This window comes from Emydura macquarii, unplaced genomic scaffold, assembly GCF_026122565.2.
Source record: "Emydura macquarii macquarii isolate MOO-44397 ecotype Brisbane River unplaced genomic scaffold, CSIRO-AGI_Emac_v2 contig_3328, whole genome shotgun sequence".
NCBI classification, from domain to species: Eukaryota; Metazoa; Chordata; order Testudines; family Chelidae; genus Emydura; species Emydura macquarii.
The window spans coordinates 7,608,826-7,632,870 of NW_027133465.1; the positions used below are offsets into that span (position 1 = coordinate 7,608,826).

Below are 24,045 nucleotides of genomic sequence, written 5' to 3' on the forward strand. Positions count from 1 at the left end.
CCCATAAAACGCCACAGACAGAACAGCCGAACTTCCTGGATTCTCAGTAGTATCATTGTTTGTCCTTTCACAGAGACATTCTCAAGACCAGTGCTCGGGAGATATGCTGAGCAAGAGATCGCTTGGTGTGACTGCTTCCACTATGATCAGTTCCTCGCTGGAGTTCATTCCCAGGGGCTTCAAGCCAAAAGGAGGGGGAGGTGGCACCACTATCAAAATCGTCTTGAAAGAAAAGCACAAAAAAGGTAACAGGCTTTTCATCCCTGGGGGGCGAGGTTTCTGCATATTCCCTGGGAAGAGGGCATCTGACCTCAGCTGGGCTCCTGGGCGCAGCAGAATCCATTTAATCGGCAGCCATAAAAACAGCAGACTGGGAGGTGTGGGGTGTGCTAGGTAACAAGTTCAATGGAAAGGCTCCATAACACATCTGTCTGTGACACGTCAGATTAAATGCCATGCCTGGGGTGGTGATCCCATCATGTCCGTCTAAGAAGTCAGCTCATTACTAGTGGCCAGATTGTGCCTCCCAGATGTATGTGCAGAGGGCCTCTTCCATTCAGGGAACTACCTCTTCCCAGGCAAAAGGAGTGTGTTGTGGGAGGGGGTCAGCCTCTGTGGCCTTCTGGGACAGGGATTCTTGCCGTGGGGAGGAGTGGGTATGGGACACAAGGTCCCTACACAGACTCCCTGGAAAATCTGCAGGAAAATGTATACAGCCTGGACGGGGACTCTAGTAACCTTTCTGTGGAGCTGCCCCTTGTGTTAGTGGCAGAGTGGGCTAGTCCCTGTTGGCACAGCCTTGCCTGGGTGTCCTTCTCCAGGGGGATCTCTGGGAATATTAAAATGTGGGGAGGGGGCAAGACAACCCCTGAAGCCTGATGGGCATGTGGGAAAACACGGGTGACTTGGTGGTGCTTTCCTACTCGAGCTTCCTCCTGGGGATTTATCCAAGAAGGGAAATTCTGACCCTTGGATGGGAGACTTCCAAGGAAAAGTCAGAGTCCATAGCAACTTGTGTTGCAGTTCAGTAGGTGGCGCTCTTCTCTCTGAGTCAGTGCTAAACAGATGCATATTATTAAGGAGCCCAGTGTTCTTGGAGATGCCTTTTTTCAGATACAGTCCTGACAACTCTTGCACATTAAAGATCTCAATGCAATTTATACAGAAGTAGGTCTGTTAACTCTAATGTCTTGGCCAAATTCGAGCTCTTAAATCCCCCTTGCAGTTTCAATTGGTTATAATTTTCATACTCACCTTCTGTCCTTGAGTATTCTATAGTACTGTTGCTGTCGTGTTGTGCCCCAGAGGGGGATGCACTGCAGTGGTGGATGTTGCAATCCCTTTGTCACAGTTTGCCTGTCAGTTTGGTAGTTTTGCAAAATGCTTTGAGATCCATCAGGACCAAAGGCACCACACAGGTGTAATTATGATGGTGATGATGATTTATTATTACCCTTTTGTCTTTCTCTTCAGCTTGTGTTTACAATGGGAAGACCTACTCCCATGGAGAAGTGTGGCATCCTGTCTTCCGACTGTACGGAGTCCTGCCGTGCATCCTGTGTACCTGCAAGGATGGGATCCAGGACTGCCAGAAGGTTACGTGTCCCAAAGAATATCCTTGTGAATATCCTGAGAAAGTAGAAGGGAAATGTTGTAAAATATGTTCAGGTACGTAGGAGAACGGATAGATGACACTCCCCAACATTTGCTGCTTTCTCCTGGTGTTTCGTCTTCATTTCTTGCTGGCTTCTCTTTCCTTTGCCTTATTTTAATGTTCCGATCCTACAAATACATATGCAGTTGCTGAACTTCAAACGAGTAGTCATATAACTTCAGTGGGATAACCACATGTGTAGTAATTAGCAAAATAAGTAATTAGCAAAATTAACATGGAATTTTGTCTCTCTTCATTGGATTCTGGTCTTTTTGCAAAAGCTTTCTGGCTTGAATCATAGGGATTAGAGATGGAAAAGACTTGTGAGGCCACCTAATCTGCGCCCCCCCCCCAATGAAGGACTGTTTCCTAAATTATGTCTGTCTGTACTTCATCTAGCTTTAGAAGTTTAGGCAATGGAACTTCTACCACTTCCTGAGGAGACTAAAGAAGTCTTGGAGTCTATTTGGAACCAAGGGACAGGAACTGTTGAGTGAAGTTGTATTGGCTGTGTTTTATATATATATATATATATATATATGTATATATAGTCAGATTAGATGACCATAGTGGTCTCTTCTGACCTTGAAATCTACGAATCTCCCTGCTAGGAGCTTTTTCCTGATGTTCAACCTACATTTACTGCAGTTTCAACTCTTTGACGCAGCCTAAATTATTCCTCTTAGGCCTTTCCATTACTTGTAGGGAGTTATCACTCCCCCCCCCCCCCATTTAGTCATTGATTAGCCATCTTACATGATTTTGTTATTGACTTCAGTGGAATACGGATTTGGCCCAAATTCTTTTCCGTTCAATTTCCAAGACTATTGTCCTCTTGCCTTCCATGCATGGGTGCTCTTTGGATCCAGTAGCTCAAGTAGAAGAGCTGGCTGGTTTTAGTTAGCTTAAGTATAGAAATGGGGAGGGACAGGGATCCTGGCCACATAGGGACTGTTACAATCCACACATGCTTTTTAGATTGCCAGTGATGATGTAAAAAAATAGTGCTCAGAGGAAAGGTTGGGAGCTAGGGTTTGTGGGTTCTAGTCCCAGCTCTGCCACTTATTCATTGTGTTGTCTGGGGGCAATTATTCTGTGCCTTAGGCGGTCCCATTTGTAAAACATTACTGTACCTCAAAGGAGTGTTAGGGAGGCTTCCTTACTTGTTGGGCAAATGCTCTGAAAGGTGAAACGGGTGCAGTTTGCTAGCTGTATAACTAGTGTAGTATGGATGGTGGTGCTACGCCTTCTCTGTTGGGCATTTTGGACTCCTCAAACAGGTCAAACATGCACTGACGTCAGTGTGGGTTTTGCCTGCTTTAGGACTGTAAAGGCCAATGTTGGCAACAGTGGAGGAGGGCAGGCTGGGTCCACCCCTGTTAACGTTGTGCTAAATCCTAAATCCAGACACCTAGCTGAACGCTTATGGTGTGGTCATTGAAAAATACCACTCTGCTTTTATCTTTGTCTCAGGAGTCTCATGTCATTTACATCAGGGTAAATCTGGATAACTCCACTGCAGTTGAGGGACATAGACTGATGTAGAACTGGTGTGAGATCAGAATCAGACGCAGTATTCTCACATCTAAAATAAACTCCCTTTGTTTATTTATAACCAAACTTTCTCTGGAGTAGTATAAAAAGCTTACCAGCCAAAAGGGTGAGGGAACAAGGCAAAATTCAGTGGTGGGAGGGAGCTCCTCTGAGTTCCAGGAACCTCAACCAAATGCAATAAAACTGCTTCCAAATCTGAAAGCTAATTCTTAATTACTCCAGAAGCCAAAAATTGACGACATACGTTTGCTGGGAGTGTTAAAAATTGCCCAAGGTTATAAATATCCCTCCAGCACCGCCCTCTCAACTGACAGGGCAGGTCAAATTCAGAGGTGACGTGTAAAGAAGTGTAGGGGACACCTCAGTAAGGGGGTGAGTGTGAATATAAAGGAGGCTGATTCTGATCTCGTTTACACCTGGGGCCCGATCCTGGAGCTACACTGCTATGCACCAGCAAAAAAATTTTACTTTGGTGCCATCCCATTGACTTAATTGAAACTATTCCTGATTGGCCAAGGAAAGTGAGATCAGAAGCAGGCCCAGTGAGTCTAAACTAGTGTAATGGGCCAGAAGAGAGAGATGCAGCAGGAAAGAAACCCAACAGGCAGGTGTAGGGAGGTGCCAGTTCAGAGTAGTTATGCCCAGGCTTGATCCTTCTCTCAGATACACCTATTTAAATCAGGAGTCTCCCCATTGAAGTCAATGGAGTTACCAGTGTAAAGCCAGTGTAAGAAGCTCAGGGGAGGCTCAGGCCCACATCTAGTTTAATATACATCTTCTGACACCTTCCTCTCATTCGCTGCTCAGGATAGGAAGCTTTGCTTAATTTTCCTGGAGCCACACCCAAAAACATGAGTTGCCATATTATAATATTGTACAGAGCACTTGTCTTCTAGTGTCTCAACACCCCTCTCCCTTCCCCTGCAGGGAGGTACAACAGGTGATCCACAGATGGGGACTGATCAATCATACAGGGCAGGCCAGTGTGTTACATACACCTCTAAATTAAAGGGCCAGATCCTCAACTAGTGTAGACCGACATAGCTTTGCTGACTTCAATGGAGCTGTGCAGATTTGCAGCAGATGAGGATCTGATTCAAAGATTGGTAAATCATCCCCCAAATTCAAGAGTGTTCAGATCCAGGAATTATTTGGTTTAAACCCTGTTTTATCCCCGCTGAAGTCAATGAGGGTATGTCTAGACAGAATTTTAGAGCAAGCCTCCCAGCCCAGGTTGACAGACTTGGGCTAATGGGGCTTGTGTTAGTACACTAAAAATAGCTGTGTAGACAAGACTTGGAAGTTGCAGCTCAGGCTCTGAAGTCCACCTCTTCCCTAGATATACCCTGAGAGACCCTCATATAGGGAGAGCAAATCAAGTTGAGATCCACTAACAGGATCTGAGATGAAAATTTTGCCCTGTTTTCTTTTGGGAAGGTTTTCAGTTTGCTGATATCTGAACCCTATAACATTCTGTGTACAGCACGGAGGCTGTGAATTGGAATGCTAATATTGTTTAGCTATCCATATGGCAAATAGCAGAGAACTTTAAAACAGCTACCCCCCAGCAATCATGAGGAAAACACTCCAAGGGCATGTCTACACTACGGTCGGCGGTATGATTGCATCGTGGGTAGGCATACCCATGCTAGCTTAAGAGCAGTGAAGACACAGTGGCATGGCCCCTGGCATGGGCTAGGAAAGCAAAGCCATGCTCATGCTGAAGCCTGTGGGGTCATGTCTTCACTGCTAGTGGTACTGACACTAACTAGATCAAATCTAGCTTAGGTACGTCTGTGCCAGCTGTAATCACACCTCTGATTGCAGTAGACTTATCCTGAGTCGTCAACAAAAGACCCAGGCTGCATTCTCTATGCCACTTTTGTTGGCTATATGTCTGCGAAACAACTAAGGCAGACTTTGTTTGTGCCTAGATGCCAAAGTCAAGCCCAGCGATGAAATCAATCCCCCCCGATGTGCCAAGAATCTGAACAGGGTATTGGTCTACATGTTTGTGCCACCTGGCTCCGACAGCCCAAAGGAAAACCTGAGAAAAATTGCAATAGAGAAAGACTCTTCTGAAGAGGTCGAAATTTACAGCTGGAAAATGGTAAAAGGTGAGTCTGATAAATGAAACCAGCAAACGATTTGTAAGGTTTATTTGCTGTGTCATGGCCATACCTGTTTAGTATCCTCTCCAGCTTTGGCAGGAGAATCATGTTTCTGGCTTCTTTCTCCAATGCTCCTATGTAGGAAACTTAGCCTGTTGATTTGGAGTGCTGAGGGGATGCTCTAGGCCACAGCTCCCTGGTTAGGATTGGTTGTAGGTAGATGTGTCCAGTAACCCCATTGTAACACAGATCTGATGCAGTTGAATAAACCAATCTGGATAAATTATGACCCTCTGACAAATGATGACTGGGGCTCCCCCAAACTGTGGGGGGGAGGGAGGGAGAGGGTTTGTTGGTGCAACTCCTGTCCTGTGTGTTGTGTGTTGCCTCTGGCTGCCTACCACACCACTCTTCGAGAGCTCCTCTGGTGCAGTGGGGTCCAGCAACCCACCTGAGCTGAGTGGGAGGCAGTCCCGAAACCTCTCTAGGCGTGGCAGGGCTCAACAGACAGTCTTATTGGGCACCACAGCAGTCCTGAGACCCCTCTGGGCATGGCAAGAGCTGCATCCTTTCTGGCAGGCTCTGGGCATGAGTCTCTCTCCTCTATTGACTTGTCCCACCCCACTCTGGGGCCTCTGCTGGGCTTTTAATCCCCACTTCCTGCCAAGGAGTGTGCAGCGTGCACGACGGGGAGGGGCCTCTCTGGCCCTAGAGGAAGCTGAAGGCTCCCCCTCTCCTGGGAGGGGCAGGTACACTCCATCACACCCTCCTTCAACTGTTGCTCTGAATTCACACCAAACCCAAGCTGAACTCTTTCTGACATTCACAAGAGTTCTAGTCATTCCGTTTCATTTTTGCCTGTGCCTTGTCTTCTCCATCTTCCACCCACAACTGAATGAGTGAAGTCTGCAATACTGCAAGAAAGCTCCACTCATGGCATAATGACCCAACAAGATGCAGCAAACACTGGAAATCAAATCACTCACGTCCAGTTCTCCAGGCTTGATGGATTTGGATCCAAACTTCTGAATACTCATCTGACCCAAACCTCTCCATTTTGGAGGTTGAAGTCCAGCTAATAAGCAGTAAGATGAGAGAAGACCTCAAATAAAACACTGTAAAGTATGGTACTATAGCGTTTCCTCAGGTGGTCAGCATCACTCCATTGACTGCAAATGTTCTACACCAATTTACAATACAAGGGGACTGGACTTTGTTACCCAGGAAGTCCCGCCCAGTCCTACGTTTTATGTTCCTACTTACACCAGCTGAGGCTCTTGCCCATTGGATCACTTACCACTATCCACTGTCCATTGTAATTCAGACTCTTGATTTGGTAGATGATTGCTCTGTGGATCACCTATAAGAAACTGGGATGGCCTAGAAGGCTCTGGATGCTTGAAAATGGAGGATATTATTATATCAGAAGATCTCCATTTCAGTGGTTCCTTATGGTTCACTAAGCTTATATTCAAACTATACCCATGAACTCCTTCTTTCTTTCATTGGCCAGGTTCTTCTTCCTCAGATGACCTCTATAATACATAATGTGATATGAAGGCTGTACCTACCTAGGTTTTGATAAGGGAACTCATCACCACAATATCCAAGCTCCTTCATTGTATACCCATCCCTTCTAGATCTGGTTCTGTCTCCAGCCATGGATGATGGTATTCATAGGCATTGAAGAACAGGCCTGCCACAGTCTGAGACATTGACTCAGGATGTTGGGCCAAGCTCAGGAGCAGACATTGGCTGCTCATCACAGTGTTTCCCTCCTTATTTTTCCCCTCTCTATATGCTCCAGGGCTTCTCCCACCTGACAGGACATATCTCTGGTGCCCTTCCCTTCCCACTTGAACTGGTCTGCAGCACTACACTACACCCTATGGCTGGGAGGTCAGCTATGATGCTCCATCTGGAGACCACCAATTGAACTCATTGGTTGGCAGAGCTCATTACCAAAATAGTGCCTGGTGCAATCTTGCCACCTACCAAGGCCAAATGCTCCCAGTCCTGCCAGCCAAGACAGGGAAAGACCTCTTCCAAGAATCCAGCTCTGCTCTTCTGCTTGGCATCATGGAGTGTTACTGCTGGGAGCCTGTGTGAGCTCAGTCACATATAGATTCCACCACTACTTCATATTTCACTTGAGTAACAGAAAAAGATTTGTGGGTGGAGAGAGGCTTGGAGCATTGGACTCCCATTGGAGTTCATCCACCTTCTTATTGTGTGTTGACCTATAACATTTCTAACCCATAAGTGGTATTATCTAATCCTGCTTTGGTACACATCACTTCACATTATCATAGAACCATAAAAGATGAGAGTTGGAAGGGACCTCACAAGGTCATCTAGTCCAACCCCCTACTCCAAGCAGGACTAACCTCAGCTAAATCATCCCAGCCAGGGCTTTGTCAAGCCGCAGCTTAAAAACCTCTAAGGATGGAGATTCCACCACCTCCTTAGGTAACCCATTCCAGTGCTTCACCACCCACCTAGTGAAAAACTTTTTCCTAATATCCAACCTAGACCTCCCCCACTGCAACTTGAGACCATTGCTCCTAGTTCTGTCATCCACCACCACTGAGAACAGCCTAGCTCCATCCTCCCTGGAACCCCCTTTCAGGAAGTTAAAGGCTGCTATCAAATCCCCCCTCGTTCTTCTCTTTTGCAGACTAAACAAGCCTAGTTCCCTCAGCCTCTCTTCATTAGTCTTATGCTCCAGCCCCCTAATCATTTTTGTTACCCTCCACTGGACTCTCTCCAACTTGTCCACATCCTTTTTGTAGTGGGGGGCCCAAAACTGGACACAATACTCGAAATGTGGCCTCACCAATGCCGAATGGAGGGGAATAATCACTTCCCTCAATCTGCTGGCAATGCTCCTACTAATGCAGCCCAATATGCTATTAGCCTTCTTGGCAACCAGGACACACTGCTGACTCATATCCAGCTTCTTATCCACTGTAACCCCCAGATCCTTTTCTGCAGAACTGCTGCCTAGCTCGTCTGTCCCCAGTCTGTAGTTGTGCATGGGATTCTTCTATCCTAAGTGAAGGACTCTGCACTTGTCCTTGTTGAACCTCATCAGATTTCTTTTGGCCCAATCCTCCAATTTGTCTAGGTCACTCTGTATCCTATCCCTACCTTCCAGGGTATCTACCACTCCCCCTAGCTTAGTGTCATCTGCAAACTTGCTGAGGGTGCAATCCACCCCATCCTCCAGATCATTGATGAAGATGTTGAACAAAACCGGCCCCAGGACCGACCCCTGTGGCACTCCGCTTGTGACTGGCTGCCAGCTAGATATGTATAATAATGTATAATAGTATAGGGCCAGATCCTGTGTCTGTGGAAATCAGTGCAAGCTTTGCCACTGATTTCAGAAGCTGCAAGATGACAACGTAACTGATTTGGTGGATGGGGGAATGCAGTGGACATAATATACTGGACTTCAGCAAGGCTTTTGACACAATCCCACATGACATTCTGATAAGTAAGTTGGAGAAATGTTGGTTCTACAGAACTACCATTAAGAGGACACATAATTGGTTATACAACTCCATATAAAGAGTAACTGTTAATGGAATGATGTTGGATTGGAGGGAGGTCTCAAGTGGGGTCCACAGGGATCTGTTCTGGGTCTGAGTGGTTTAACATCTTTATTAATGAGCTGGATATAGGTATTGAGAGCCAATGGTGTATGGAGGGTCTCTGGCGCCTGGGAGCCAAGCCTACATTTGTGTCCCCCCGCCTCATGGCCCCCCCTTATAAGGCAGGAGGGGTCCCGGCGCTGCCTTCCAGCTGCCCCTGTACCTTTGGGGGGCCACAAATGCAGGCTTGGCTCTGCCGCCCCCCCACACCCCGCACTTACCAGGTGCCCTTCTCTCCCGTGCAGCCCACAGCCCAGTGCCAGCTCGGACGGGGGCAGCCTCACTCCCTGGCCTGGAGAGTGGAGCTGGGTTGGCCCTTCATGACGTGTGGCAGGAGTAGGCACAGAGGGGCCTCGATGGTTTAGACGCAACAAATCCTGCATCTTGGCAGAGGGTTAGACTAGTTGAGCCTTGTGGTCTCTTCTAACCCTATGTTTCTATGACATTCTTAATGTATTTAATCTGAGGATCTCAAAGCAATTTATAAATATAGAGTCATAGAAATTTGGGGCTGGAAGGGGCCTCAAGAGATCATCGAGTCCAGCCCCCTGTGCTGAGGGAGGGTTAAGCACACCTAGACCTAACATAATGTTCATTTAGTAAGCACAGCAACACCTCTGTGAAGCAGGCAAGTATTATTATTTCCTAAAGCATTCTAAAGAACTGGAGTTGATTTTAAAATGCTATTTCTATGCACTGGGCCGTGGCGCGGGGCTCAGAGCTGGGACGGAGAGCAGAAAGAAGTGGGCTTTGAGGAGACAGTTGCAGGAGCAGTGGGATGGAACTTGCATGGTATAGACAAGCCGTCCTTTCCTTACCCCAGGTAAGTGACAGCCCCGATTGCTGTCACTCCCTAACTGGACTCCTGGGTAGCAGATAGATGAGCTGACCCCTGTCGTCACTTCTCTGGCTGGAGCACACATTCTATATTTTTCTCTCCCTGTTTCTTTTTATTCAGGCAATTGATAAGACAATTTTATGGAGCATTTTTCTCTTTGGGCTTTAAAAAGCAGCACTCTTAATACTGATGCTAAAGACCATTATTAATTCAGAAAGGAAACAGCTGCCATTAGCAAATTCTCTCTTTCTCACACACACACACGTGCACACGTATATGCTGCTGTCAGGACTGTAGCACTCTCTCTATACACATTCTCGGCACAGTGTCAGTTCACACATTGTCAGGGCTTCCTTGAAGAGCTTTTCTTACATGGCTGTGACTGTTGCTGTCCTCAGAAGGACAGCGGTGGGCCCTTTGCCCATTGGGAAAGGCTAATGAAAGAGAAAAGCAGCAGCATACAAGGATCCCCTCAGGAAACTGTGCTCCTTAAGAGGATAAATCATGTCGCTCTCCACCAAACCTACTGTATCCTCTTAGCCCCTCAGACCGAAGACTCCTTCTCTGTGAAGCTCCTGTGTGTCCTATTTAAATTGATGCTCCAGTGTTATCCATAATCTACTTTGATCTTTTATAGCTAAGGAAGTTAAATGTTTTCTAGGCATCTAATGAAGGTACTTATATGGCCACCATCACCAGAGTATGTGAGCCTCTTCATACCCTCCAACGTATTTCTCCTCACAGTCATCTGTGAGATAGGGCAGGGCTGTTATCCTTGTTGTACAGATGGGAAACTGAAGCCCAGAGTGGCTAGGTGACTATGGGACGTTTGTGTCTGAAGAGGAATCAAACACAGGTGGCTCACAGCCCAGGTGAGCACCCCATTCACTGGACCATACTTCATCCCTCCTTGTTAAGTCACTAATTAAGCCTCTAAGTACGCCGGTAAGGGAGGTATTATGTCCATTTTATATAGCGGGCACACTGAGTCTGCCCAAAGCTGCAGATCAGCTCAGAGCCAGAGTCAGAAATATTGCTCAAGAGTCATGACTAAGGCTGGCTGACATTTTTTGGCGAATAGTAAACTTACCGGAAAATGCATTTCTCAGGGCGCCAAAACTATTCGTGAATTTGGGTCAAATTCAGCAAATAACTTTGGCTGAAAAAGACTGAAAACAAACATTTTGGAAATGTCTGACCAGTTTGAAATGTTGATCTGAAATGACATTTTTTAAATGTTTTGTTCCACTCAAGGAAGTTTTTTTCAGTTTTTTTTATTTCATTGACAAGAACTGGAAAAAAAAAATCAATTTTGGTTTGAAATTAACTGATTTTTTTTCGGGTTTTTTGATTTGGCCACCAAATCGAAAAATCAGTAATTCACTTGGTTCTATTCATGCCTTTGAGTCCTCTGCTTTAACCACTAGACAACACTTCCTCTCACATCCAAAACACAGATGTTGCCTTTGACAGAAGAGAGACAAAATGGGAAGGTGGGGGGAGGGGTGTCCCAGGCATACCTGGTACGTTTCTCAGCACTTCACTACTTAATATGAATGTTATAACACCTAATCCATTTTAAAGGTCATCTCCATTGCTAAATACATGCTCTGGTTCTCTTGAATTAAACAATTGACTCAAACGCCCCCGCTCGCATTCTGATTCTGGTACAAAAGAAGCATTAAGTTATGCAAAAATATTTTTATATTTCCTATTCAAATTAAATTTCTAAACTGGGGGATTAAAAAAAATGTTGGCTGCTGACTGTCTAGAAAAATGAAATATGGATCAGCATCAGCCAGCTCCATGGACACGGGAAAGAGGGGTTCCAAAAGGAGGGGGGTGCACAGACAAAGCTAGAGGTGTTTGTCAAGAGGGCAGTGAAGTAGAGAGTGTTGTTATTGTCATAGTCTGTATTATGGTAGTAGCTTGAGGCCCCACCTGAGCACAGGGACCCTTTGTGCTAGGTACTGTAGAGCACAATGGGGCCTTCACCTTGGCTGGGGTCTCCAGGTGCTACTGTTATTAGTTATTACTATTATTATAGATATATTTTGAAATAATGATAACTCAGTGCAAGATTTTGTGCACCTTCCTCTGAAGTATCTGGTTTTGTGACTCTTGGAGGCAGGATAACGGACTAGATAATGGACTGTGAGGAGTTACAGAGGGATCTTTCAAAGCTGGGTGACTGGGCAACAAAATGGCAGATGAAATGCAATGCTGATATGTGCAAAGTAATGCACATTGGAAAAAACAATGTCAACTATACATATACAATAATGGGTTCTAAAACAACTATTACCACCCCAGAAAGAGATCTTGGAGTCACCATAGATAGCTCTCTGAAGACTTCTGCTCAGTGCACAGCAGCAGTCATAAAAGTTAACAGTAGGTTAGGAGCTACTGGGAAAGGGTTAGAAAACAAGACAGAAAATATAATGCCACTATATAAATCCAGGGTGCACCCATAACTTGAATACCACGTGTAATTCTGGTCACCCCATCTCAAAAAGGATATAGTGGACCTGGAAATAGTTCAGAGAAGGGCAAGAAAGATGATCAAGGGTATAAAATGGCTTCTGTATGAGGAGAGACTAAAAAGATTAGGGCTGTTCATCTTAGACAAGAGATGACTAAGGGGGATATGATAGAGGTCTATAAAATCATGAGTGCTACGGAAAGTGAAATAGGGAAGTTTTATTTACTTTTTCCCATAATACAAACACCAGGGGTCACCTGATAAAATTAATAGGCAGCAGATTTAATATAAAAAAAAGGAAGTACTTTTTTATCCAATGCACAACTAATCTGTGGAACTCTTTGCATTGGAATTTTGTGAAGGCCAAAAGTATACCTGGGTTCAAAAAAGAACTAAATAAGTTCATGGAGGAAAGGTCCATCAATGCCTACTAGCCAAGATGGTCACATATGCAACCCCATGGTTGGGGTGACCCTAAACCTCTGACTACCAGAAGCCAGGGTGAGAAGACGGGGTGGATCTCTCCATAATTGCTCTGTTCTGGAAGCTCTGGAACAGGCCACTGTGGGAGACAGGATACTGGGCAAGATGGACCATGATCTGACTCTGTATGGTAGCTTTTATTGTTCTTATTAGATGGACCACAGGTCTGATCCAGTCTGTTCCTACATTTTACCTTTCTAATTAGCTAACGAAAAAGAGGGGATTTTTTGTTGGTGGTGTTGTTTTGTTTTAAAATAGAGCTGATCTGCAAGATATAACTGGCTGTAAGATCTTCATGCCAATTGTCTCTGTCCCCAGGAATATTTCATTTGATACAGATCAAGAAGATCAGGAAACAGGAGTTTAACCCAGAAGCACAGAACTTTAGGCTGATCACCAGAACAAATGAAGGTATAAATGAAAAGAAAATCCTTACCACTGTAATCTCCTGGCATTAGCAGACTGGGTTCTATCGATATGTGTTCTGGGTTCATTAGTCATTCCATAAAGATCTTTTTTACCCCACTGAGCAAATGGGGGAAATGAAATACAGTGCGAGCAAACTGACTTGTCCAAGTTTAACAAAGGTCACAGACTAAGTGTCTTTAAATATGTGTGCGATCTGCTTTGTTACCAGTCACATTTTCAATTTATGATATTTGAAAGGCCAGCCAACTTCCTTAAAGTGGACAAATGATTATGCAACTCAAAGGTTACATCTCTCCAAAGTCCATAAAACTGTTTGATTTTTATATCTAATCCATCTGCATTACTGGAAAAAGTGATGCAGTGGATTAGAAAAAATACTCCCCAAAATATTAAAATCCTCTTTAGTGTTACTGGAAGTGTGTAAATTGTTGTAATAACCTGGCATCACCAGGGCACATGCTGACAGAGTGATTGTGGAAGACTTAAGCTGCATAGTCATTTATCTCTAGGTTGCCTGTTCTAATATAGTCCCTGCCAACACTGACCATCTGATAGCTGTTCAGCAGCCTCTGTAACGTGAGAGCGAAGGTCTCCGTTCAGTGGAGAAGTGTCATAGAATCATAGAAATGTAGGGCCCAAGTAGTCATCAAGTCCAGGCCCCTGGGCTGCGGCAGGATCTAGTAAACCTAGACCATCCCTGACAGCTGTTTGTCTAACCCAGTGGTTCCCAACCTGTGGCCTGGGGGCCAAAAGTGGCCAGCGGCTCCCCTCCTGCTGGTTGCAAAAGGGAGCTGCTGCCTAAGGATCCAGGTGGAGCACATTTCTGCGGGGCTAAAAGACGGGTGCAGGCTCCTTGCTGCAGCCAATGGGATGGGAGATCAGCGCTCCCCTCCCCCTGGCTGTAGCAGGGAGCACGGCAAAGTGTTCCACCTAGGTCCATAAGTGCTGGGATCCCTGCTGGAGGCAGAGGGAGGGGAGCACTGATCTTCCATCCCCCTGGCTGCAGAAGGGAGCCATTTCCTAGGGACCCAGGTGGAGCGCACAGGGCTATAGGACGTGTGCGGTTTCCCTGCTGCAGCCAGGGTGACAGGAGATCAGTGAAGAGGTAGCTTCCTCACTGAATTCTTTCCATCTGGCAGCAGTGGGGGGAGAATGGGGGGCTGCTGGCAGAGACTGGTGGCCCTTCAGGGTTGTAAACATGATATTTGTGGTCCTTGAGCCAGAACAGTTGGAAACCACTGGTCTAACCTGTTCTTAAAAACCTCTAATGATGGGGATTCCACAACCTCCCTTGGAAGCCCAACTACTCTTAGAGTTCGAATGTTTTTCCTAAATATCCTAATTTCCACCACACACATACTTCTATTACAACTAATTGGCATATTTGTCAGCAAAGTGGTCAGGGACCAAATGGACAATGAAGGTGCAAATTCCTGATCCATCTAGGAGAGCGGTGAAGTGTATATCAGGCCTTATCCAAAGCCCATTAAGTAAATGAAACAACTCCCATTGGCTTCAGAGGGCTTTGAACCAGGGTTGTGTGGGATTACTTGCCACTCGTTTGGTGGGTAAATAGAGGACTTTAGTCTTTGAAGCATCAGTCCATGTTTCCCATCCTAGTCATTTCATGCATCCAGGCAGAGTTCCTGTATGCAGCATCCACTGACACCTTGGACTCTCGCAGAGCAGTGGTGTTGTCCGGGGAGCTCATTTTAAACCTCTGAACCTTGCTCCCATCCCTGGTTTTCATTCTTTGTTTCCTGTATGCAGTTAAATTCTGGGTGATGTGGCCCCTCCTTCACTTGAGGAGACAGGGCTTTTTGTTGTTCTGGTGAGCTCTGCTCACAATCTCTAGATTTAAACAGACTGGCACTTTTTGTGAGCACTCACATTTCTTAAATCAGCCACAGTGCAACTTTGTTTAGAGTCACGCACAGTGCAGATTTCAAGAACAAAAATTAATTGGGCTGCAAATGTCCAAGACGGCAATGCCTAAAATAACTGTTTAAAATTCCTTTGGTTTCTCCTTATTTCGCCCACACAAGGATTAACACCATGTCATTGTGATCCTGTTTATCCTGATGAAACTTCCGATGACCTAAGTACCTTGCCCTCTGCAATTTCACAAGTGTGTCGTTTTGAAAGGGATTGTGGTGTGAAAAAATAGCAATGTTGTGAAATCATCAATTACAGTTACTGAGATTTCTAGGAAAGCCTTGGCCAGCGACTGCCCAGTGACAGGAGACTACTTCAGCTAGAAAATATTCCTTCTAGATATGATGGCATTAGGGATGCACAATCCTTCCTGGCTTAGATCAGACACGGTGAGAATAAGGAAGGTTTCACAGTACTCTATAGAGCAGGGGTTCCCAACCTTTTTAAGTGAAAGCCCCACTAGTTAACATGTGCCCCCCCACCAGCAATAAACACATATAACCCCTATAAACACATATAACGATAATAATAATAATAACATTAAATTACATGAATGATAATAATAAATTACTCTTACCTGAGTAAGGAGCTAAGCCTTCCCTGGCACAGTTCCAACCACATGCCCCGTGTGGCCCTGCCTCTTCCCGTCTCTCATGGACTGAGGGTAATGGAGGTGGGCCCTGGCGGGTTGGCTGGGACTGCTCCAGCCCCCACTGGCAGGGGGCTGCTCCTCTCAGGCCAGGCGCCCAGCCGGTGCGGGGCTGGGGAGGGCTGCTCCTTTGCTCCGGCCGGCGGAGCTCGGGGAGCTAAATGATCTCAATATTACTGAAGCCTCATGGACCCCCCTGTAATCTTTGGCATCCCCCCATGTGGGTCCCGCACCCCAGGTTGGGAACTGTTGGCACAGAATATTGGAATCAGAAACTTACTAGCAATAAAAATAACAGCTTCCCGAACATCTTTTGCGGCTAATTTGCAGATGGATGTACAATGATTATTGTGATATTTCACAGTAAAATAAATCTGAACCAATATACAGCAGCACTTATTTATTATGGTGTTTGTCCTATCCATCTGAAATATATATATGGCCCCCATACCATAGCATCTGAGCACCTCACAATTTTAATATATTTATTCCTTTATCACACTTGTGAGGTAGGAACGTTTTATTATCTCCATTTGACAGAGGAAGAAGAGAGGCACACAGAGACTAAGTGACTTCCCCTAAGTTATACCACAAGTCTGTGGCAGTGCTGGAAGTTGAACCCAGTATCATGGATGCCAGGCCTCACCAGCAGACCATCCTTCCTCTCTGACTCAGTTGACACTCTGTAGGAATTTAATGACAAGAGCTAGGCAAATACTGCAAAATATTTTCCACTTGAATTTTTAATCTCAGGTCCTGCAGTCATGTTCCCAGCCCTTTGCACATCCATATGCCAAGGTTTTTACTAGCAAGAGTGTTATCAAAAAAGGAATTTTAAATTTGTAATCCTCAATCATCCACTACAGAAATCTAGGAAAAAATGGAATTATATTGAGCCAATGAGAGGTCAGGGAAGAAAACCCATCACAGATGGGTTATGACCAATCACAACAAGATTGTGGTTTGTGACCAATCACAACAAGGGAACAGAATTTGAATTTCAGATTTCCAATGAGGAGCTAGTGAGTTAACAAATTTCACCCCAAAATGTGCTGAATTAGTTTTAATAATGAATATATTTGAGAAAATCGTGATACTTTCTCAGATGCTCCGTGAACACAAAAAGAAGTGAAATTCTTCCAAAAACCACAGAATACAAATCATCATTTCCAATAATATTTAACACTTATACCACTCACCATATGGAAAGTGCTGTATGAAGTTATAAAACCAGATCTTCAGCTAGTGTAAACTGCCTTCACCCACTGAGGCTCTGGCCCTCACTAATTAAACTGCACAATACCTTTCAGAGGTAGATGAGAACTATTTATCCCCATTTCACAGATTGAGAAACCAAATACTTTAGAGAGGTTGTGTGATTTGCCAGAGATTACACAGGAAATCTTGGGCATAAATTGAAACCACATCTCCTGACAGTCATGCTATTTTTCATTAGTTGTATTTTAGCATAGAGGCCTCCGTTGAGATCATGGCTCCATTATGCTAGGTATGGCATATGCATAGTAAGAGACAGTCCCTGCCCCTAAGAGCTTATAGTCTAGGTAGACAAGCCAGAACAAAGAGTGAGAGGAGAAAGAGGCCTGGAACAAGGTCACACAGCAAATCAGTGGCAGAGCCAAGAATAGCATTCAAGTCTTCTGAGTCCCAGTGCAGTGCTCTCACCACTAGCCACACTGCTTCAAGTCTGCCCTTCCTCCCAAGAGTCTTGGAACTGGTTGGAGTAACTCCATGGAAGGATTTAAATTGGAATGACTGGGGAGCTGCTGGAGGATGGGTGTTGAGGGGATGTGATTGTTTCTTAATGAGAGTGTATTTGTGGGCAGCAGCTTTCTATATATGCTGGAGTCTAGAGATCTGGGATTTAGGGAGCCCAGAGGGGGAGGAGTCTATGCACTGTAGTCTTATATCCATGACAATCACGCATGGCCTCCATTGCTATGGTTAAAAATAGGAAGAAAAAGGTAACACCATAAGGACTCCTGGGGTGCTGGTTTTCTCTCCATCTCATCTCTTATCTACCCCTATGCCTTTCTCTTATTTTGGGCCCTGTAGCTTTTGGGCAGGGGGTAAAGTCTTTTTCTATTTTGGGTTTGCGGTTCCAACTCATAATCATAATGGGAAACTGATGTGGAAAGCCCCTAAAATTACCCCAGCAGGGATGGTTTCAGCATTTGACCGTTGGGTTTGAAATACCCATGCTCTGTGGAGTCAGGCTTGATGGGACACCAGGCTAATGCAAATAAATAGATGATAATAATAATAATGTAAGTTCACTATCTGCAGGTCTCCCTGGTGAGACCTTACAGATGTAAACATTCTCTATTTAGCATGGATTGTAAAGATCCCATGGCACAGATCAGGGCTTTAGCTCTGGTTTTCATTAGCCATCTTTCTCCCCACACTGGGTTCTGAATGCCACCTCCCTGCCCCATGGATGGCTGAATTTCAGAGACGATGTGCTCCATGGAGATATTTGTCTTTATTCAGACAATGCTCCCATTAAAGTCTGGGGGGTTTGCCTGAGCACAGACTGTAGGATCAAGTCCATAACTTCATAGATTTTAGGGCCAGAAGGGATCACTATGATCACCCTAATTTGACCTCCTGCATAAAACAAGCTACAGAATTTCACTCTCAAGTGGAAGGAACTATTCTTCTATAATCTGTCATTTGCAAAGCCTTCTCCTTTAGGATCTTTCAGAAAGGGAGGTGCAATATTAGTGGTCTCATTGTTTCATTGAACTCCCCCATCTGTCTCTTGTCTTACAATTAGATTGTAAGTATAAGACAATGCTCTCTTTTTGTTCTGGATTTGTACAGCACCTAGCACAATGGGATCTGGTCCACAACTATGGATCCCGGTGCCATGGTAATACAAATAATAATTATTTATTATTATTACATTCCCAACAGGGCAAGTTTCAGAGAGTTATCTGTAGTGAATATCCATCTGTCTTCTGTTCTCATACAGGTCACTGGAACATCTTCAGAGCCCAAACATCAGGGCTTAAGATGACAGAGAGTCCAGAGAAAGAAACAAAGAACTTGTAAAAAACCAAAACAAATATATATATATATATATATATATATATATATATATATATATATGAAGAAATTGCATTATTAAATAAACTCGCACAGCAATAAAAGTAAAGAAAGATGGACGTAAACTAAAAACTCAAGCAATCAAACCAGCAATGACAACAGATCTAAGTCCGAAACACAGCTACAACCATGGATGTGACACCCTTTGGAATGCTCCAAGAGATGGGTTGTGGGAGTCAATCCCTTGTCTCCTACTCATCAAAGATTTCAGATGTGCAAAAGAAGGAGGACAAGACAGGAGGGATGCTTCAGACCTCATGCACTGTGAAGAGAGAAAATAGGGGCTCTGATTCCCAGCGGTTTTGTATTGATAGCCAGGATCGTGGGCTAACAGTGAAACAGTACCGGAGTCTTGTACCTTCTACCATTATCATCTTAAAGGAGACCTGCAAAGAGAGAAAATTACCATTGTTTTCTTTTTAAGCAGCATGATGTACAAAGCATTTGTTTTGCTAAAATACAAACAAACTATATTACTTTAGAAAAATCAACTCTTGAATCTCTGTTTTAGCTGGAAGGTTTCTTGGCAGTCTGGAGAACTAGCGATGTTATAATCCCACAAATCATCATTTTGGCAAATCTCAAAGGGATGTAGCCCCTTTACAGATTGACCTAGGCCCTAATTCAGCCAGGAGTTTAAGTACAGGCCAAACTTGAATCCCGTCCTACTTCCTTCAGTGGAACTATGCTTGTTCTTAAAGTTAGGTCACATGCTTAGCTTCCTGGCTCAGTCAGGGTCCTAAAGCCTGGTCTACACTTTAAGAACAAAATGATTTTTAGTTCAACTGTTTACAATGCTTTACATTTCCTTTGTTTTACTTACTACTTATTTAACTCACACTCCTGACAAAGAATAAGGAGAACAATTCTCCCCGTGAAGGATTCAGACCTTCATCCTCCATCTTCAACTGATAGACAAATAAGCTCCCACTCCAGTTCTCTAGTCCTCGAAGGAGACCACCAGCAACAAAACAGAGATGACAAGATTTGATATTCTTGATATTTCTAATGTGGAAAAGGAGCAAAACAAAAAAAGTTTGGAAAAAAACAAACTCACCTTTTGCTCCTGTAACTATACAAGAACGTTCCCCCGCCATTGAGGTTTGGCCAGGCATAGTAACCAGGCACCATTGTCACTTCTTTATTGTTAGTAGGTTCCTTTATGCACCTTTTTCGCCCCCCTACGCCTCTCAGAGCACATAGGTGATACAATGCAAAGCAAGAGGCGCATACTCTGCTCTCAGTTACAAATGTGTAAATCCAGAACAAACCTACTGAAATCAATGGAGGTACTGCAGATTTACACCAGCGTGGCTGAGAGGAGAAGCAGAGCCATAGTCTGTTCAGTGCCTATATGCCTCCTATTATAGCGGGTGAAGAGGCTTAACAAAATGAATGTCACCTAAAGTCCTCTGAGGACTTCAGAATATGAGAGGGCAGCAGAAACAGTTCCTTGTATTGATTGGCCGGTAGAATGGGACTTAATCTGTTAGCCCAGTCTTCCACATGGTAGCCAGACATTGACAGCAATAATGCCAGTATAAATCCAGAGCAATGACACTAGCAGTATAAAAGAGATCTGAATCTGGCTTATTGACTGAAGCTTGTACATTACCAAAGCCAGCTTAGACTCTTGCATAATCTTAGGGATGCGGTTCTACTAGGCAGGTCAGAAGGGAGCCCATGTATTGAAGAGGTACGTATTTTTTGCATACCTTACACTACGAAAGTTTGCCCTCCCCTACATGAATCAGTTTCAGCTACTTCCACATTTTAAGGAGGCTGAGTTCTCTGGAAGCTCTTAAATCTTTCTAATTTTCCAACCAGAAGTTTAATTGAAGCTACTTTCAGTAAAGCTGAAATTTTTCAAACTTGCGTGCCTAAAGTTGAGTACCCAAATCCATGTTGAGGTAAATAAGTGACCTGGTTTTCAGGAGTGCACAGCACCTGTATTTCCTATTGCACCCATGTGAGGGTCAAAGGAGTTAGCACTGTCTCAGACATATCAGGCAGGCTCCTAGGTTATTGAGGTTGTCTTAAATCACCAAATCCATCTCAATTCAGTTCTAATGCCAATTTAAAATTCTGGGGAACCCAAAAGCAGTTAAAGGCATCAAAATGAGCAATAAATGGCTCTGCGTCTATCTGTGGAGCCGTGAAAAATTCAGCATTTCCCAACCATAGTGCTGCAGCTGTGGTGCGGCTGTGAGCTTTAAGATGATGCTCCTTTACTTCCCTCCCCATCTCCCATCCCAGTCAAAATGGCCTGGAAGTCCCTGCTGCTCTATATTATTTCTTAGGAACTGCCAGGAAACTTTAAGCACAACTACTTGGGGTACAGGGAAACCCTTTATACCAGGGGTACCCAAGGTATGTGCAGAGGCTGATGCAGCCCATGGTGTCATATAACGTGGCACCCAGCCGCACTCTCCCTGTGCAGCTGGGTGAGGACTAAGCTGATCAACAGCAGGTTTGCACTGCTGGCAGCAACAAGCAATTTCTCGTCCTTGATCCAGGATGATCGGGGCAAATGCTAGGGTTGTACTTATTTTCTATTCAAATTTTATGTTAATTTATATGCAAATTAGGGGGCTGATCCTACTCCCATCGAAATCAATGGTAAAGCTCCCATTGAGTTCAGTGGCAGATGGACTGAGCCCTAGGTGTGGCACCTGGGAGCCTGGTGAGCTGCCACAGCCCTGGGCGCCACACAGATTGGACATCCTCCCTTGGCTTACACTTACAAGTCAATGACCTCTGTTTGAAAAGAAACATTCCCTTGCTAACATAGCCTGCAAAGATGTAGTTCCTCAGTCCTCTCTGAAGTTCTCATCTCTCTGGGACTGAGATCTAACCAATGCACTAAGGTAGCTCTTTAGCACATTATTATGCTGGCATATATATATATCCATATACATATCTTACATCATATCTACTGACTATATTCACAGGAGGGAGTATCTCCCAAAGGGAAAATGGAGCCATTTCTTCTATGTCCATACAAGGATGGTGCACATAGCACTGACATGTACACTGACCGGAAATTGCTTTGGGGGATTTTCAGATTGTTTGGTATAGGTATTTATCCCAGGTTTTGTTTTTGTTTTGTTAAATCTATTTATTTGGAGATCCATATCTGTCTGATAAAGCTGATTAAAATGTTTTTGAATCCACCTTCCCGTTCCAGAGACCGTCTTTTATTTTCTTGGGTTGCTACACTATGTCTCACACCTATGCATCACTGCTTGTATTTAGCTCAAGCTCCCATTACCTATTGGAGCTGAGCACCGATATGACACCATTACTGTCATATCTGAGCATCTGACAATCATTATGGGTAACGATCCCCATCGTACAGATTGGGAACTTGGGCACTGAGAGTTTAAGGTCCAGATCCTCAAAGGTATTTAGGTGCCTAACTATCATTGAAATGCGATAGCAAGCTGCAGTGCAAATGACGCAAGAAACATGCCTCCGTGAAGCCTCCCAAAGTGCTGGCAAGGGGAGGAAGATTTACTAATCCCATTCTATAGATGAAAGAACTGGGACATAGCCAGAAGCACGGTCTGAACCTTTCATCGCTTTTTAACCTCCCTGCAACAGCACGAGTGACTTGTGTCCCATGTTTGCACTGTGCACCAAGCAGGTCATCTGCCCTTCAGGGCCAGTCAGCATTCCTCCCCCAGGAAAAGAGCACACTCCATCCGTCTGTATTAGGGGCTTCTATAGCGCCGTCACCTTAGTGTCTGTTTTGTTGGAGTGACATAACTAAATAATAATGGATAATAATCTAAATGAACTATAATAATAACAAAGAAAAGACAGGGTATGCTTTGAAAGGAAAATTGCCCCAGATTCTACTGCATGAGCCATTGCCATGGCTGTGCTGCGTTGCTGTTTGGTGCCATGGATCTAAAAGCCAGGCCTGGGGGATTTGTCAAGTGAGAGTTTACCATATGCATCGTCGCCTTATAAACTCAGGTGAGAAAACTGCAGCTGATACCCCACACACAGGACTCTTAGTGTAAAGCTTCCTGTACCTGCCACACCCCTTGTCTGAACAACTAGTCTCTCAGGCCTATTGCTGTCCACACACCCCTTGTCTCCTGAGACCAAACTCCTGCTCATCCAAGCCAGCCTTCCGACTTGCCAGAACCCAAGTTTACCAATCCTGTCCCTGGGTCTGCCGGCTCCCTGTGTTGACCAGCCTGTCCCTGCGCCTTGCCTGCTCACCTACTGCCTTTCTCCCCTGGACTGACACCTGGCTGTGAACCTGTCTGTACCCTGGACTATGCAACCCGGTTTGCCCTTCAAACAACATCTCACCGATCTCTTGATGAGACCCAGCTGCTCCCCGACCACATGCAACGAGCGTGCCCACCAGCCACCTGGCCTCAGCCCAGGGCTCAACCCTGTGGCCCGGGCTGCTTATAGCGGGCTGTGACAGTGGACAACGGATCGGTCATGCTGCATTCAAGACAGGTGACAGCTGCCCAGCGTTCCAGACAGGGCGTGTTCCCTGGTCAGCATGGGAGACCTCTAGCGGATACATGGAATCGTATCATTACACTGCATGGCAAAACCCACGTTCATTTCACCAAATAAAGTCAGCTGGACTCAGCACCCCTTAGCATACCTCATCTGAGGCTGTATTATTAATGTGCCAGCATTAAATCATGGAAAGCCAACCCTAGGACAGTGTGTCCACACTCACTCCCCAGTGCTGTTCACCTTCTTTGAACAAGCGTTTGTTCAGGGGTTTCTGTGCCCATGGTCTCCACCCACGGATCGGGTTGTGTTTAGAAAGGGAGGTTACTGACTGCATCTGGCCAGTTGTGAGACAGGCAAGTATTCACAGAAACAATGCATCGAGTATGCAGATTTGCATTTGCTTTGCTCTGTGGAACAGAACTCACTGCTGGAAGCTGGCGTAGGGGGGTGTCACATGATCGCTACGGCAAATCCAGTCCAGGAAACTCAAGGTTCTGGTGTGCTGGAAAGCAGACCTTAAACATGCCTTAATTGAAATGATGTTTAGTCAACTGGAGAGTCTAACATATGTGTGAGTGCTCTAAAATTATCATTCTTCATCATCATCATAAATTCCTCCTCCTTGTTTCCTGGGAGT

The 24,045-nt window shown here is 44.9% G+C and overlaps 1 protein-coding gene across 1 annotated transcript in view; it reads left to right on the forward strand.

The window, feature by feature from the left end:
- Positions 1 to 18,863, forward strand: part of CHRDL2 (chordin like 2) — a 65,074-nt gene extending 46,211 nt beyond the window's left edge. The window contains exons 7-11 of the mRNA XM_067533201.1: positions 74 to 245; positions 1,474 to 1,668; positions 5,143 to 5,325; positions 13,097 to 13,189; positions 18,784 to 18,863. Of these exons, the coding sequence (XP_067389302.1) occupies positions 74 to 245; positions 1,474 to 1,668; positions 5,143 to 5,325; positions 13,097 to 13,189; positions 18,784 to 18,863 (723 nt within the window). The remainder of the gene's footprint in view (positions 1 to 73; positions 246 to 1,473; positions 1,669 to 5,142; positions 5,326 to 13,096; positions 13,190 to 18,783) is intronic.
- Positions 18,864 to 24,045: the final 5,182 nt, after the last annotated feature.